We start from the raw sequence: 18045 nt of genomic DNA, 5'->3' as shown, positions 1-18045 counted from the left end.
ATACAAAATCATCCTAGTGAAACATGAGATATATAAACACCCATTGTATATCCTAGATAATTACCTTGATATGTAGATTTCTCCTTTTCCAGGTACGCTACATGTTGGGGATGAGATCCGGGAAATCAACAATGTCAGTGTTGTCAACAAAACTGTCGAGGTTTTACAGAGAATGTTGGTAAGGACCTGTAGGGCTTTGTGTTCTATGATGAAACCATAGAACTGTCTCATCACATTGTGTTCTACGATGAAACCATAGAACTGTCTCATGATATTGTGTCCTTTGATGAAACCATAGAACTGTCTCATCACATTGTGTTCTGTGATGAATTCATAGAACTGTCTCATCACATTGTGTTCTCAGATGAAACCATAGAACTGTCTCATCATATTGTGTACTCAGATGAAACCATAGAACTGTCTCACCACATTGTGTTCTATGGTAAAACCATAGAAGTGTCTCATTACATTGTGTTCTATGATGAAACCATAGAACTGTCTCATTATATTGTGTTCTGAGATGAAACCATAGAACTGTCTCATCACATTGTGTTCTATAATGAAACCATAAAACTGTCTCATTAAAATGTGTTCTATGGTAAAACCAAAGAACTTAAACTGTTACATTGTGTTCAATATGGAAAGTCATCAGCATGACATCGTCTTGTTCTATAGTTGAATATGGTTCTGTGTGTGTTATCACACTGTGTTCTTTGTGTGTTATCACACAGTGTTCTGTGTGTATCACACCGTGTTCTGTGTGTGTTATCACACCGTGTTCTGTGTGTATCACACCGTGTTCTGTGTGTGTTATCACACCGTGTTCTGTGTGTGGTATCACACAGTGTTCTGTGTGTGTTATCACACCATGTTCTCTGTGTGTTATCACACAGTGTTCTGTGTGTTATCACACCGTGTTCTGTGTGTGTTATCACACTGTGTTCTGTGTGTATCACACTGTGTGTTATCACACTGTGTTCTGTGTGTGTTATCACACCATGTTCTGTGTGTTATCACACCGTGTTCTGTGTGTGTTATAACACCGTGTTCTGTGTGTGTTATCACACCGTCTTCTCTGTGTGTTATCACACCGTGTTCTCTGTGTGTTATCACACCGTGTTCTGTGTGTTCTGTGTGTGTTATCACACCGTGTTCTGTATGTGTTATCACACCATGTTCTGTGTGTGGTATCACACTGTGTTCTGTGTGTGTTATCATGCTGTGTTCTGTGTGTGTTATCACACTGTGACTGCTGATGTGTATCAATGACATTAACGGTTTGTGTTCAGTGGTAAAACCATAGAAATTGTTCAGTTATAATATTGTGTCATCACACATTTCACAAATTGAGATCTTGAATTTCTCCATTGATTTAATCCAAAGAAGGTGTCCTTTTATTAAAAAGATATTATTGTCGACTGTGTTTAGTGGGGTAAACCATTACAGGTATTCAACCGTTGACTATCCCATTGTTTTCACTAAATCAACTCTCATTATATTAAAAAGCTTACTGGCAAACATCACTCTTCATTTGAAATATAGTTTTTCACAGCGTTTTATACTGGTAACACTTTCAAGCTTGGGAACCATAACACCTCAATCTCTCAGAGCGTGGGCTAACTAACCTCAGGTGCAGATCTGAGGTGGGTGGTTTGACACTCCCAAACTGTTGTATTTCTCAAAAAAACTGATCAGAGAAACAGACTGATCAGCTGTGCTGACTTGGCTGTGTGTCCTTAGGGAATACACTTAACTCTTATTGCTCAGGACAGCCTTTGATGAGCCTCCAGTATGTTGTTCAATTGGGTAGCTACCAGCTACTATAAGGATACTCCACCCCAAAGTGACCCTGGCTGTTCGCAGGGTGATAAACCTAGCAAACAAACTTACACAAATGAAATCCATTTTATACCATGTTACATGTACAATATACATGTGTGAAAGCTTCAGAACAGTTAGTTTTAGGTAGATGGAAAAGAGCTTGTTTCATTTAGATAATCAGAAAAGAAATCTTTTAAAAATGCTTAAAACTTAAGATACTATTAAGAATGTCTAACCATATTATAGTTAGTTTTCAAAGTTCTGAAATGTATTAGAATTAAAAAAAAAGTCTAAATCTATTTTTGTCCCAACCTCTAAAACAAGATTGTTTGACATTTGATATTAGGTCAACATGACCGTATCAGAAGAAAATGACTATTGATTTAGGACTAACTGGATTAAAATAAGATTGCTGTTTGATTATGGGAGTGAGGGGAGGGGGGAGAGTTTTTTTGATATTCTTCAAATATGGTCAGATAACACTAGAAGAGATTCTATAACATGCCCAAAGAAGAAAAATCAATGCCATGTCTCCAGAACCGATCTGTAAGCTGGAGGTATTTGTTACATTTTTGTCTGTCTCATGTGATGATGTTGCTAATTATAACCAACAGAGGGAGCTGAGTGGATCGGTGACCTTTAAGGTCATACCGCAACCGTTACTAAGTATGTTTGGTGGCCATGGCGATATTAACAACCACAACGAGGTAGTGTATTCACACCCCATGGTAGACGTTTATTATCATTGTCGTCATGTCCACACCAGAACACACTTTATTTGTTTTTTTTTATATATATGTTTTTTTGTTTTTTTTTCACATCACTCTTTCCTGCTCTTAATCCATTTTCCTTTCCTTTCTTTCTCATGCTCTTCGTTCAATCTTTCCTCCATGCACATTTTTTCTTGCAGAAGGATGCTCGGGGGAGTGTTTCGCTGAAGATCGTCCCGAGCCACCGCCACAATCCCGCTCACTGTGAGGTTGGTTGCAAGCTTGACTAAACCATGTTCCGAAAATTCAGAATTTCTTGTGAAGTAAAGTCGTGCCAATGATTTTCAAAGGAAGTATTATACACTTTCAATGAAATCATCTTTTCTACATTTTAAAATAACAAGGCCAAAAGCATTGATCACAAATATATTTAGTTTTTTTTAAACTTATGTTTAATTTAAATATCTTTGTAAGTAGAATTTCCTTCATTTTCAAAATAGTTATATTTAAATATGTTTCGATTGAAAATATTATTCGGAAAATTGAATAAAATGATGTGAAATTCAAGATGGCCACTGTAAGTTTTTAATATTAAATCCCATAAACCTCTTATGTAAATAAAATCATTTTTTTTCGAAGAAAATTAAAACTGTTTTGCAAAAAAAATTTGGTAGTTTCAAAAAAAGAAACAGTCACAAAAAATGCTGAAATCGGAAAACTTCTGTTATAGATCACTTCCTGTATATCTCTGTCTCGTGTTTGTGAAAAAAAAGCACAATCGATAGTTAACAACAGGCTCACCCTGTAGTGGACTGGTGATGTATGTGTTTGTTTTAAAAGCATTAACTGCAGTTTGAGTGACTTCATTTCATAGTACTGGGCTGTTTTTGATCCACCAGGATCAAATAGTTGGACCATTTTGGCCTTAAAATTTTTGTACTAATGTAAAAACATCAGAATTTAAACCTGAAAAACTGACTTTTAACAATAAACGCACAAGTTTATCTCTATAAACAACAGGCCACACTTCTTATGTTTTTGAAGAAAGGGACCTAACTCTCCGTAAACATCGAAACAGCTCCAACAAAATACTATGAAAGACGGTTACTTCTAAATCCTTCACTGGTCAATACAGTAAATAATATTTGTGATGAATATTAACTCAATTTATCCGGCAATAAGCCCATGCCTGGTAATAAGCCCACCCCCTGTCTCTGAGCCGAAATTTCCATGTTTGGCCATCTTGGCATATGACATGATAAATTTAATATTTGTTGTGTGTTTAACAAAATTTAATGTGTTTGTAAATGTGTTCTTTTTTATGTTAAACCTCTCTGCTTTCCTACCTGTCCTTGTATTAATTACAATCTGTTTTCACCTAAAATCTGGTATTTGTGACAGTAGATTTTATTTCAGACTTAATAACTTTTCTTCTCATACTTTTAACTTGGCAATAACTGTCATACTGATTTGATTTTATCTTTTAAAAAAATTATTTTAATTTTAGTGCCAGCACTGATATATCTTTAAAAAAAAAAAAAAACATTAGAAAATCTTGGTTGAAATAATTTATATTTCATCATATTGAATTTTCCTTAAATATTTTGGAGCTATTTTCTATGACAAATACATCAAAAGCTCATAAAATTATACCCCTTTGATTTATTTGAATAAAAATATGATTACCGGTAGTTTACTGAAAAAAAAACAATTTCATTTCCACTGTTGATCAATTTTAATCCCTGAATACTTTTCGTCATATCCTGTTTCAAATTTACCAGTTGATGGCCCTAATGACCTTTGATGCGTTGACGGGCCCTTAAGAATGTAATAATGAAAATAAAAACTGTTTTGAATTTTAATTTGAAATAATTGATTATTCAAATGCTCACCGGTATTCATTCCAAAATTCCTTTCTCCATTGGTTATGATTTATAGTGTAATTTTACAAAATTGTTTGTAACAGAGTTTTATCTCCCATGTTTAAATTTTGGTTAAGTCAGGATGTGAATCTATATCTGTTTGTATCAGGAATATAACGGTGATAAGATTAGTGATAAGTAGTGGAGTGTGAAAACATGAAACTTAATATTAAAATGAAATTCTGGTGCTGGCAATGTTTGTAAAATGTCTCCGAAAAGTAGTCTGGTGTGAAAAATATAGAAACTTAATATTACAATTAGATTCCAGTGCTGAAAATGTTTGAAACATGTACTCCAAAAAGCAGTGGAGCATGAAAAATTTTAATTTAATATTACGATGAAATTCTGGTACTGGCGATGTTTGTAAAATGAACTCCAAAAAGTAGTTAAGTGTGAAAAACAGAGACTTAATATTACAATTCGATTCTGACAATGTTTTAAAAAAAAAATGTACTAGTCTAATTCAATAGAGATGCTTGACGACAATTTAACTTGAATAGTGCTCTGAACTACTAGGCGTTACAACTGTGTATATTGAATGCATTGGTCTTTTGGACCGCTAAATAAGCCAGAATAGGCTGTTGATATTCTGGTATGAATAATTGATACCTTTTTGTGTTACACAAGAAAGGTTTTAGTATTTCTTTTCATTTTAGTGTTAAATTTCTAAATAGATGCATGTTGGTTTTTGCATGAATTGAAATTTATCGTCTTTTTATGTAGATGGTGACAAAATTGAACATTGATGTGAATTTCTGAGCTCGGTATCTGCATTTAATTTAATTTTCTAAGGACCAGATCAGTTTATCAGAAAATCTTCTTGTTTTTTTCAAAACATGACTTCATGATGGTTTTCACTGTCCCTTTAATGATATTCTCATTGTAAGTGGTACAGAAGCATGGAGTTTAAATGAGCTAAGTAAAAGACATTGCTATTTCTTTAGATGCAGATATCTGAACAATGATAAAACCAGGTTTTAAAGATTTTTTCCCTATTTGTGCCAAATTAAATATGATCTTATCAAAGATTTGATATTTGTTTTTATAAACATTTTCCGAGGAATTGAAAGGTGAAGCATACAGAGAATGGCATATAGGAATTTCAACACTGATTGACCATAATTGATGAATTGCATTCAATTAAAGCATTCATTGTATAAAAAACTTCAAATGCTGGATGAAATATAGCCTGTAGTTTGCTTGAGTGAAAGGCTATCAATTTTTAGCTTATGAATTTCAATCAACCTCATTCAAATTCAGAGCATTCAAATGTGTTTAAACTTTCAACACTGACTTCTATGAATACCAACATCAGAAGTTGTCATATTTGTAGCTTCATTTATTTGAGGAAAAATTCATTTCATTTTCCCATTAGAAAAACTTAATAATTGAGTTCCTGAACTTAAAGTTCTGATTTCATATTAATAAGATCTTAGTCAGGTTAACTCTTTATTATAGCACTGTGGTTCAAGAGTTTACAACACCCAGATCTTATCTTTTATCATTTCTCAGTATTGATTAAAGAGTTTTTGGCATCATGCTCAATCATGGTGTGAGAAACTCTTTAATGAACACTATATGTTATTGATAATAGACTTGATGCAAGCATTTCAGAGAATGATTTTCATACCTTTATCGATAAAAGAGTTCCTAACACCACACTTTGTTCTTGACAGATTTATGTGCGGGCATTATTTGATTATTGTCCAGAAGATGATGACATCATTCCATGTCGACAGGCAGGTGTGCCGTTCAAGTGTGGAGACATCCTTCAGGTATAAAATCTTATTTGGTTAGTCATCCAGTGATAAGCCCTTGCCTCGTAATAAGCCCACCCATATATATTGTAGTTTCAGAAGAAATGTGGAATATTAGTCCTCACAACTTATTTTTGTAAACTTATCATTTATTTGACCTTTGACCTACAGGTGATAAATAAGGATGACTCCAACTGGTGGCAGGCACGGCGGGTAGGACTCCCGACGACTGAACCTGCGGGGCTCATCCCTTCCCCCGAACTTCAGGAGTGGCGGACTACATGTTCAGCTCGTGAGAAACGTCAGGACCATGCCGGTAAGGAAAAGAGTCTGTCCCGAATATAAAGGCACATATAAAAAAATTGCGTAAAAAAAGTTATTACAGAATATGTAAAAATGAAAATGAAATAAATTCAATGCAGATTACAGTTTGAATAGATAATAATGATAAATCATAGATTATTGTCTTTAAATAAGCCCACCAGCTCTGTAACTTTCAGAAAGTTTGACTAAATCATCACACCTTGTATCATGTAGTGCCAACAATTCGACAAACACAGACAGAATTGAATGAGAAGCTAAATGTTGACCACTGGAATTATTGATCAATAGATATGGTAAATATATTGCTATGTATTCTTTACAATGTCTTTTCTTTGTTACAGTTCACTGTTCATGGTTTGGCCGAAAGAAAAAAGATAAATATCTTGCCAAGCACAACGCCATTTTTGACCAACTAGATTTAGTTACATATGAAGAGGTTGTACAACTACCAGCATTTCTCAGGAAAACTTTGGTCCTCCTTGGTAAATATATATAGCATCTCGAACGAGTTTCTCTCTGTTTTAAAAATTTATGAAAAATATCTTTTTTCAATTTGACAAAGGCTTATTAAAATGAAAAAAATAGTAATGTTTCATTAATCACATATTAAAAGAGAACAGATTTAAGATTCTGTTTTGCATGATTTTTCAAGCAAATGTGACAGAAAATGGACATTTCTATGTCAGACTTGAAGTCAAATGTGCTCTTTATCTGTGCATGGTCTTCATTGTTACATTACTATGACATCCGTGAATGTGTGACATCATTTTATAGTCTAAAGTGACGACGCAATAAGCTTTATCATGCTTGTGTAAAACACAAAAATATGACGTGCATAAGTCAATATTACAAAATATTTCTTCATTTTTGTCAGTTATATGAATTCATAGCAACATACTCATAAAATAGGATTTTGTAGATGTTGTATTTATGAGTTGTTCCAAACTTCTCTTTTGTTTTATTTGTTTCATTCTGACACATCTAGCTTAAGTTTTGTTTTCAGTTGTTCTGAATATTGTCATCATGAATGAAAATAACCTAAAATAATATGTGCCAGGCTATATGAATATACATTACGGTATATTTTTTGGCATCTTTACAATATACAGTACATCTTAACACTTTGTCTAAATTCCTTAATCTTATCATGAAGTATTTACTGTCTGTAGTTGGGTATAGATGAGAACATTTATGAACTTTTGGATTGCGATATTGACCTCCTCTTTGCGTCTGTCAATATGTTAATCGTCAGGTTAATTAATATTCATATCCACCTCAGCAACACATGATAGTTACAAGTATGTATTAAGTAATTAGAAACATCGTAACTATGACACTATGAAATCTTTTGAGAAAATGTGAAGTTTGGTCTATATGTCTCTAGGTTCATATGTTCTTATTTGTTGCAGGTGCCCATGGGGTAGGACGGAGACACATCAAAAACACACTTATCACAAGCCACCCAGAGCGGTTCGCCTACCCCATTCCTCGTACGTATCTAACATGTTTATATCATCCTGTGTTAGACAAAGACTGAAAGTGATTTTAGGAAAAGTGAAAATTATAAACACCAAAATGTTAGACATAGGACATACCATCATATCTGTCCAGAAATCAGCCCATGTCTGCTGATAAGCCCACCCTCATGTATTGTAGCTGAGTATAAATGACATTTTCATCGACCTTTGATAAACCCAGCCTGGGCTTATCAAAGGATGCTTAGACTTATTATATCAGGTCTTTATCAGATTGAAGTTTGAATGTCCGGGGTTTTGTGTTTGAAAAGATGTAGGATCTAGATAGAAATACAAGATATATGACTAAATGATTGAATAGGATGATAGTGTTTTTGATACGAATGTCAGTGACCAAAGCAACCCTATGGAGTGTAGGAAACTCCAAAGGGTTGTTATGAACATATATTAGCTGAAGTGTAATGTTGTGAGTCAACAACAAACTTTTGTTTTCAGATACGACGCGGCCGCCAAGAGAAACAGAGACCAACGGTAAAAACTATTACTTCGTGTCTCACGAAAAAATGATGCAAGACATTGCAGCCAACCAATATTTAGAGTACGGAACACACGAGGAGGCGATGTACGGCACCAAACTAGAGACAATTCGCAGTATACATGATAAGGGCCTCATGGGGATTTTGGACGTAGAACCACAGGTACAATGACCTCCATTCTGAAGAAAAACTTTCTCGTTAAAATATTTTGTTTAAAGTATATTTCCAAAGATCCTAGAAATTATTTTTTACTACTGAGCAGGTATGGTCTATAGTCAATTGACATGACAATATCAGTTAAAATTGAAATAGGCTTTGTAGCATATCTCCTGAAGGAAATTTCTTTATAGTTCAGTACTTTACATGATGTTTAATGGATATTTAGATAAACTATGGATACTTGTACGGTACAGGTAGATTTCTCCTTTCCTGTAATTGTACCTATTTTTGTCTTTTTAACATTGAAAAATTATCATATTTTATGTACATTGTAACAATATGGTCTGTGTTCTCTCTCATGATGCAAACCATTTGAATTTCTGTGAGAATGGATATAAATGTAAAATTTAATATACTTTGCAATTTGCGGACATTTCTTGACTGACTTCAAATTGGAAAATTTCCACAATATTTGATAAAGGCAAAATGAAAAAATAATCTATGTTTCTCACACAATTTTTTTTTTTTTGAAATATTCAATACTATTTTATTAGATTTTGAAAGTAGTTGTTCAAGAACAAGTTTCCACACATTATTATGTTTATCTTTTTTGTATCAGTCAACACCACTATCAGAAATGTGCATTTTGCTCGGCCAACAAACATACTGATGAGGTTGTTTTCAGTGTTTCAGAATGCTTACATCAAAAGGATGGATTTATTTTTCCTTATCGATTTTATTTCGAAAGTATCAGATTTTTCATCTTTTTGTAACACCGTGATCTGCTCTCGTAAACAGATCTTGCTTGTTTCATCATTTGTTTGTGAAACTAAATTTATAAGAAAATGACGTCATTTTCTTATTCAAACTAATAAAGTAACAAGAGTTAACTGTTCACAAGAGCAGATAACTCTGTATTACGAAAAGACAGAAATTATGACTTTATCTCATCCGTGAGAAAGAGAAAAATGGAAAAAAAAACTCTCATAACAAGCTTTTTTTTAACAAGAACCGACTTGGTGGGAACAAACACTTACATGTATACACCAAGTCTGATATGTGACTCCATGTTACAGGCAATACGAGTACTTCGGACGGGAGATTTTGCTCCCTTTATAGTGTTTGTGGCAGCTCCGACAATCGCTGCTATACATGAGGTAACCCACTGGCATGCCTCTCCCTCCCTCAAAGAAAAGGTCGCCATGGTAACGACTAAGAGTCAGCCAATTTAAAGTACTTTTGTAAAATTTTCAAATACAAAAAAATACTTTCAATTTTTGAAATTTTATAAAGGAATAAATATTGAAAAAGAACAGCAGTTAAAAGTTGTTATGACATAAGAAGGTCATTTTTGAAACTTTGTAATGCTTGCAAAATCCAAGACGAGTTCACGTGTAATTATGACTGTATGTCATTATCATGGCGACCATTGTTGCACCTGTTTTGGACATGCCAAATATTATGACTGTCACGCTTATTGTGTTTTGTAACTGCCTTTGGTATCTGTTGGTGTTGAAACAGAACAATTTGTCCAAATTTTTGGCCCCACATCATTTAGGTATTGGAACTAAGGTCTTAATTTGGGACCCAGAGATCACATTGGTTCATTCATGAAAAATGGTGGAAATTAAACTGAAGAACCGAAACCTGAAAACATTTTGTTCTGTATGGAAGAAACCTTCTTGTTCCTTAGGTGTATCAGAGGGACAATGACTTGAAGGGCAAAGGTTAATTGAAAGCAAGTAAGCATTGCAATCTGCCCACTTAAAATTTTGAATAAAATGTGGAAGAACTTGCAACTTAGGGTGAAGTTCATGGTGTCAAAGGGATAATTGATATTTCAGTCTCTTAACTAGAAGTTATTGTTTAAAGTTGATTGGATTTAAGATTTGTCTGAACAAAGGTTATGGTCATGTGTCAAAGGTCATTAAAGTCTGTTTCATGACTTTTTTTTACATTTTTTCCCTCCAGTATCGACCAGTAGTTATCATTTATATAATGATGTTTTTGGGAATTTCAGTAAAACTTCAACCTGTAAGATATTTCTATTAATTTCCAAAACTGGGATGATGCACGTTTGTATGCTCCCCGAAGGGAGGACATATAGTCACTGCATTGTCCTTCATCTGTCGGTCATAATTTTGTCCAGAGCGAAAACTATAAGAGGTTTCAACATTAAACTTCACAGGTAGATTATATCTCAACAAGGAAAAGTGCAGTGCACATGAACCATCACTCTGTTTTGTGTAGTTAAGGAGTTATTGCCCTTTGTTATTTTTCATACTTAGATTTTGTCCGGAGCATTTCACTAAAACTATATGAGGTATCAACATGAAACGTCATGGGTGGATCTCAACAAGGAGAAGTGCAGTATACAAGAACCATAACTCTCTTTTGCATTCTTTAAGAGTTATTGCCCTTTATTTTTCATGCTTAAGTTTTACCTGGAGTTTTACACTAAAACTATAAAACGTAGGTTTCAATGACTTCGAGCGCAGTGCACAAGAATCATAACTCTTTGTTATTTTTCATACTTTTGTTCCAATTAGGAAGCATAACCTGTCTCTGGTGGCCCTATTAATTATTAATCCCTTCAGCCCTTGTAATGTCTGGTTTAATGACCAATAGATATCAGGGCAGTCTTCTCCATGCATGCAGCATGAACAGTCTAATAACATGTTTCAAACATGGGACCAAAGTCCTGTGTGACTGACCTCCTCTCCGAAACACTTTCATATTTTACTCATGCTATGTACTGTTTTCGTTTCTCTTTGTTATTTTAAGTAACAGCATGATTTTTGTTTCTTTTCGAATTGAATTTTCAGGCTTTGAAAATATTACGAACTGCCGAGTATGCCCCATATGTCGTTTTCATAGCTGCCCCCCGAGCATGTGACCTTCTACCCGCCAAATCGAAAGACATCAACGTAAGTGTGTAGGTTATAGTCAGTCAGAACTAGTGTGTAGTCTCTCTTAGATGGTGGTCATTCCCCAGTATCTTCCTCATGGTGGTCAAATGAAACCAAAATCATCTCCTTATGGTGGTCAAACTGAACCAAAATTATTTTCCCTGATGGTGGTCAAACTGAACCAAAATTATCTCCCTGATGGTGGTCAAATGAAACCAAAATTATCTCCTGATGGTGGTCAAACTGAACCAAAATTATCTCCTTATGGTGGTCAAACTAAACCAAAATTATCTCCCTGATGGTGGTCAAACTGAACAAAAATTATCTCCCCTGATGGTGGGCAAATAAAACCAAAATTATCTCCTGATGGTGGTCAAACTGAACCAAAATTATCTCCTTATGGTGATCAAACTGAACCAAAATTATCTCCCCTGATGGTGGGCAAATGAAACCAAAATTATCTCCCCTGATGGTGGTCAAATGAAACCAAAATTATCTCCTGATGGTAGTCAAACTGAACCAAAATTATCTCCCTGATGGTGGTCAAATGAAACCAAAATTATCTCCCTGATGGTGGTCACACTGAACCAAAATTATCTCCCTGATGGTGGTCAAACTGAACCAAAATTATCTCCCTGATGGTGGTCAAACATAAACAAAATTATCTCCCTGATGGTGGTCAACTGAACCAAAATTATCTCCCTGATGGTGGTCAAATGAAACCAAAATTATCTCCCTGATGGTGGTCAAACTGAACCAAAATTACCTCCCTGATGGTGGTCAAACGAAACCAAAATTATCTCCCTGATGGTGGTCAAACATAAACAAAATTATCTCCCTGATGGTGGTCAAACTGAACCAAAATTATCTCCCCTGACGGTGGTCAAATGAACCAAAATTACCTCCCTGATGGTGGTCAAATGAAACCAAAATTACCTCCCTGATGGTGGTCATTTGTCAGTGTCCCCCTGATGAACTTAAGACAAAATACCTATCTTAAGGTAAGTTAAAATGTTTCCTCTGTATGAGTTGGAATTTTAACATGTCTGTTACAGTAACTAATAAATAAGGCATGCAGTGTCAGTTCCCTATGTCCTCCCTCATCATCGTAAAAAATTATCAATACCTCATGTTGTTGTTCTTTTTTTATTCTGATGTTTTTCTTTGCAGACACATCACCTTTATTATTCTGTTCATGTAAATATTAACTGGACTAAGGATGTTTCTTTTGAAACTTCTAGAACCTAATATTTAAGAAAGTCACTTGCTTTATTCTCCAGAGTTATGTCCCTTTCTTCGGTTTACTTGAGAATACAGTCAAACTTGTCATATGTGGTCTTGGAAGGGAGGCAGTAATAGGGTCACATATGACAGGTAGTTTTTTTTATACAGGTTCAGTATACAGGGAAGAGTGGGGGAGGTGGAAACACTCAAATTAAATTCATATATTATGATAAATATTTCGTATATAAAATTTCTTTCGATTTAGTTCAACAGGAAATATTTTTCTCCTTCAAATTAAATTTTGAAAGTGTAAGTATTTGACACAAGGGTGTTCCTTGTGTCATTAATATCCCATAATTACTGCCTGAAGGGGTTCAGAGGAAGCCAGTCTAGCCTTGTAAGTTTAACCTCTTGCCCACAGTAAACGATAGATATCAAGTCACCTATTTGTGCCGACTGTAGTACACTAAAACCTTCACAGTCAGTGCCTTAACATAAGTAAGACTGATATTAAGGCCCAGACAACTGGAACAAGCAAAAGTAAGATAAGTGTATGTTATGGCTGTGGATTTTCTTTAACAGCCATTTTCTATCTCTTTGTTATGGCACCGTCCATTCTTTTGTGAATATTCCTTGATTCTGATAGAATCTGGTTTTTATTAGATCAAAACTTTCTACTGTTCAGCAAGTGACATGATTTTAAAAAACCATACAACATCCATTATTCTGCCATAAAGCTAGTTTGATATCTCATGTTTTGGCTGCAAGAGCATGATGCCAAAAATAGCCTGATCTTGATGCCATTGTCGTATTAACACTTTTGTAGTAATTTATTTGTGATATATGATATCTTAATTCAGATCAATACACTTACAGTATAACTAGTTAAGGTTTGATCGAGTTAAATTGGAGAATTATGTTATTTTATTTGTAAATCAATGAATTCTTGGACTTGGATGTCACATGATCGTCTTAGCATCTGATGCAGAAAAATAGCATTGGAGTGAGGTAACTTTCAAAAGGTCATTGAAAAAGGTAGTTTTTGCTAATGGGTCACAGAAATTATGGACGATGGTGGTGTCATACAGGTAGTTGCTTAATTCAGGTCGTTTGTATAAGAAATTACATTGAGACGAAAAATATACAGTCACATAATTCAAGTAATTGCTAAGACAGATTTAATTGTATGCCAGTTATGCTGCACAATGCTAGTTTAAAAAATAAATATTTAAGAGACATTTAAGCTATAACTGAACACTTCTGATTCTCCACAAACTGATTTAAATCATCCTCCATCACACTCAATAGGTATAATTCTGAACCTACCTCAATCAAAACATATTACTGCCATAAGTTAGAAATTTCCATCAATAACATAAATATAGGGAGCATTGTATTAATTAATACTGAGATAGTTACTCCGTCAGTCAGCGATTTATCGACGTTGTGAAAGACAATACTGAACAATTCCACTTAACAAACCTTGATTTACCTCATTCTGTTACTGGATTTCATCACCATTAACATCACTAATGAGTTTTATTCATTATTTAGCTCAGCTGTATCTCATATGAAGTTTATATTGAAAAAGAGTTTATCATTTGTTTCTGTGTACCATCCCAGGTATATGTCAACAAAATTGAATAAAATTATTTCAAAAAGAAATAGTCATCTCTTGAATTATATATAGTTTTCCTCAGCAGAATTTCCGATGTGTTGTTTATCATTCTTGTTTACATTTGCTGTATTTTCATTATTTGTCTTACAAAAAGCCCGGGTGTCAAACTTCAAGTTCTTATTTAATGTCATGTGATTGGGCTTACTGCAGAGAACAAGGAATCATCTTTGTTGATTAATTTTACAGCATTTGATGTGAATAGGCATATATAATCAGACATAGGCTTATTGTCAGATGTTAACTATTTGTAGACTAGGATGTGGTGTATTTTAAAACCTATTGTTGTTTTGAAATGGCGGAAAGACGAGTAATGTCTTCACTTGAGTTTTTATTTCAATGTTTTAGGATGCCAGTCTAGAAAAACTAGCTACGGAGAGTGAACTATTGGAGAAAGCTTACGGACACTACTTTGATTTGAAAATTGTGAACAATGACATCGAAGAAACTATAAGAACTTTAGAACAAGCAATAGATGAGGTGTCTTCAACTCCACAATGGGTACCAGTCAGTTGGGTGTACTGATGGACAGACAGCAGGTGGAGCTACAGTCTGGAGTAGCTTTGCAGACTAGAGCATGGACATTGCAGGTCAAAACTAATTTAAAAATGGCCTATAACACTTTCTGTGATTTGTTATATAAAAAAAAACACACAAGGAATCAACATAATAATTTGATCTAGATGGCGGTGCTCTTTTGAAATTGTGAGATTCTGTTTCCGTGGCAGTTCAGGATTGTGTACAGCTGCCTGTGAGGAGATGGGAGATTATTTCTGGTGGAGTTGTGATATCCAATACAGAATCAGAGCCCCTCATATTTGCCCTGAACCCAGATGTACACAAATGGACAGCATTATATTGCTGATGTACGTCATCAGTTACTCTGTAACTGAGAATGTAACGGTTTAATTTCATTAATTGTCAAGTGAAGAACCTGGTTTTTTTAACCAGGGACAGACAGTTAAGTCACTGGGATCACATTTTGTATTACATTGCTCTCAATATATATGTATTAAGATCCGATAGTACCTGAGCTAAGTTAATTTGCCATTGAAAAACGGAGTTCTGTAAGTTCATTTTAAAGGGTATTGAATTTGAAAAAACAGTAACACCTGATCAGTGTCAAATCTAAAAACAATATTAAAAACAAGACTTTTTTTGTTTTTTTTTTTTGTTTTTTTCTCTCAATCTCTTTGAACATTTCATTTTCATTGAAATATGAAGATCATAATATTGTATCCCTTTAACACTGATACATATGAAAGAAGTCGGTTTTACAGTGGTCATAAGCAATGTTTTCTTGTGCAGGTGTTGATCGAAAGTTGTTCAGGAAACAGATGATAAAGGTTTACAGAACATCTCCGTTGTTGAATGGTTCTAGGACGACCAAACAGCATGCATTTTTTTAATTCGGATTTTCTTTATCACTTCATCAAGAAGCCAGTTTTTTGATGTTACGTAGATATATATTATATAATCACTGTATATAAACATGTAGCGCCGTGTGCACTTATACTTCAGGTCACACACATGTATATGTATCATTATAGTGCTTTCATTTGGCAGGATCAAATATTTAGGTTAGGTACTCTTCAACCTAGTTTGCAGGATTCAAATTTTGCGCAAACTCCCTCATATAATTACAATTGAACTTCATTATCTGTGGGGCAATAAGTCGTTTCAATTTTCAAGTATTTTATTTTCTTTTAATCACAAGTCCAATAAATTAAAGAATTTTTTTGTATGATATAATCTTTTTACTATTTAGATGTTAAAATGTATCATTCTACTAAAAATTCTTTCGATAGATTTATACAAGATATCATTAACTAATATACACCTTAGAGACATGGAAACAGAATATATATATTTATTTGTCTGTATTATACTCATGGTTATACATTATGGAGGAATATACACTAACTTGGCTGAAAGGTTATGTCATAAACTAGGATGCTGTCTGCAGCAGGATCCAGCATTTCATGTCATGAATGGAATTGCTTTTTTTCACAGAGTTCAGTTCATTTGAAGCTCTATACCATAGCATTATTCAGGAATTTTAAGTCATTTAACAAGTGTTTATCAGAATTTGATCCATAGCAATTTCAATATATTCGCAGAAAAAAATTATTCCATTTCAAACACATTTCAGATGTATTTACAATCCCAACCCTCAACCCTCAAAAGCAATAGTGAAATGTGAAAATAGTCGCAGAAGAATTATTACTATCCTTTGGTTTATGTTACAGCTGTTGATTTTGTTGTTAAAAAAAGTAATACATCATGTTCAGTGGTAGAGCCCTTTTGGTTATCCAATCTGTGTCTAGCTTATATCTTTTCATTAAGTAGAAAGCAACAGTACCAGATATAAGAAATGAGTCCCCCAGTATCTCCTGTTACGTTTCAGCGAGAGAAAAAACTTCGGCAAGCGAAGGATAAGAACTGGAGCCGACTTTGCCTTGATGATGTATAGAAAGTGATGATTACAGGGATTTAATTTCATTTCATTCACAATCAAATTGAATTAAAATTTGATAATTTTGAAAAAATTAAATAACAGTAAAATGTACCCCATGATGAACCTGATAAAGAGGGTGGTATTTAAACAAGTCGAACTTGGGATCACAGACTATTAGTTTTGCCCGGAGTATTAGGATTCATTACTACATGAACTGCAATAGCATTTTCATCATTAAAGAATTCCTTTTTCACAGGTGATTTGTCTTCACTAATCAGTTGAGCAGTATAGATGTAAAATTAATGATGAGGTCTCACTCATTTGTTCCTGTATAGATTTTTGTCACTCTTTAAAACTTACACCCTTTTTGATAAATCAATAAATGATTTCACCCTTTGATTCAGCAGGATTATATCTGTACATTGAGTATAAAAGATGTTGAAAATTCTGTACATCATAACATTTATTAATATACAATGTAGTCACAAATTGGTTATTTGTGAGGTCTTCCAATGATAATGATGAAGCTTTAATTGGGTATTGGGATTTGGTGTTTCTTAAAAAATCAAAATTGATATTGTGTGATATAGAATTTACAGTTTGTTGAATTGAAAAGAAAAGGTTATTATGGAGAAAGGTTTTAATCAAAATTTCTGGTGAATAATCATCCTTGTCATAAAACGTGACTATATACATGCTGTTGGAGTACAGTTCCATGTACTTGAAATTTGTTGTCACCGCTGGTTACCAGAATGTATGCATGTATGTAACTGTAGACCTTAACAGATATTTAAATGGAAAATATAGAAAATAACGATTATACTGCTGATAAAATGAACTCTGTGTACATGTGTTTGTTTAATAGTAGGCAATACTGAGTTATGGGAGCTGCCCTGCTGACCTTGGAGACAGAAAAAAATAATTGTTATGCAAAGATATTTTTACATGCAAGACAAACTAAGAAGGCCATTATTAGATGGTGAGCTGTTCAAGAACCCTTAAATGTTTTCTGTTGATCTGTCAGCTTTTAACTTCTACAAAAACAACATACTGATATTTGGTCAGATGTATTCGG

General features: G+C 34.0%; 1 protein-coding gene across 3 annotated transcripts in view; it reads left to right on the top strand.

Moving 5' to 3' along the window:
• Positions 1-17808, top strand: part of LOC132557470 (peripheral plasma membrane protein CASK-like) — a 261926-nt gene extending 244118 nt beyond the window's left edge. For 2 of the 3 annotated variants that reach the window (XM_060221959.1, XM_060221958.1), the window contains exons 16-25: positions 93-178; positions 2436-2528; positions 2732-2800; positions 6130-6228; positions 6382-6526; positions 6876-7016; positions 7944-8024; positions 8505-8707; positions 9781-9861; positions 14861-17808. In XM_060221959.1, the coding sequence (XP_060077942.1) occupies positions 93-178; positions 2436-2528; positions 2732-2800; positions 6130-6228; positions 6382-6526; positions 6876-7016; positions 7944-8024; positions 8505-8707; positions 9781-9861; positions 14861-15037 (1175 nt within the window). In that variant the 3' untranslated portion in view covers positions 15038-17808. The remainder of the gene's footprint in view (positions 1-92; positions 179-2435; positions 2529-2731; positions 2801-6129; positions 6229-6381; positions 6527-6875; positions 7017-7943; positions 8025-8504; positions 8708-9780; positions 9862-14860) is intronic. The other variant, XM_060221960.1, reaches the window with a different exon arrangement.
• Positions 17809-18045: the final 237 nt, after the last annotated feature.

Source organism: Ylistrum balloti, unplaced genomic scaffold (genome assembly GCF_031769215.1).
Source record: "Ylistrum balloti isolate Yb309-2 unplaced genomic scaffold, AGI_CSIRO_Ybal_v1 Utg370676, whole genome shotgun sequence".
Lineage (NCBI taxonomy): Eukaryota > Metazoa > Mollusca > Bivalvia > Pectinida > Pectinidae > Ylistrum > Ylistrum balloti.
The sequence above is the reverse complement of the archived record's forward strand: the minus strand, read 5'-3'. Positions and strand labels throughout refer to the sequence as shown.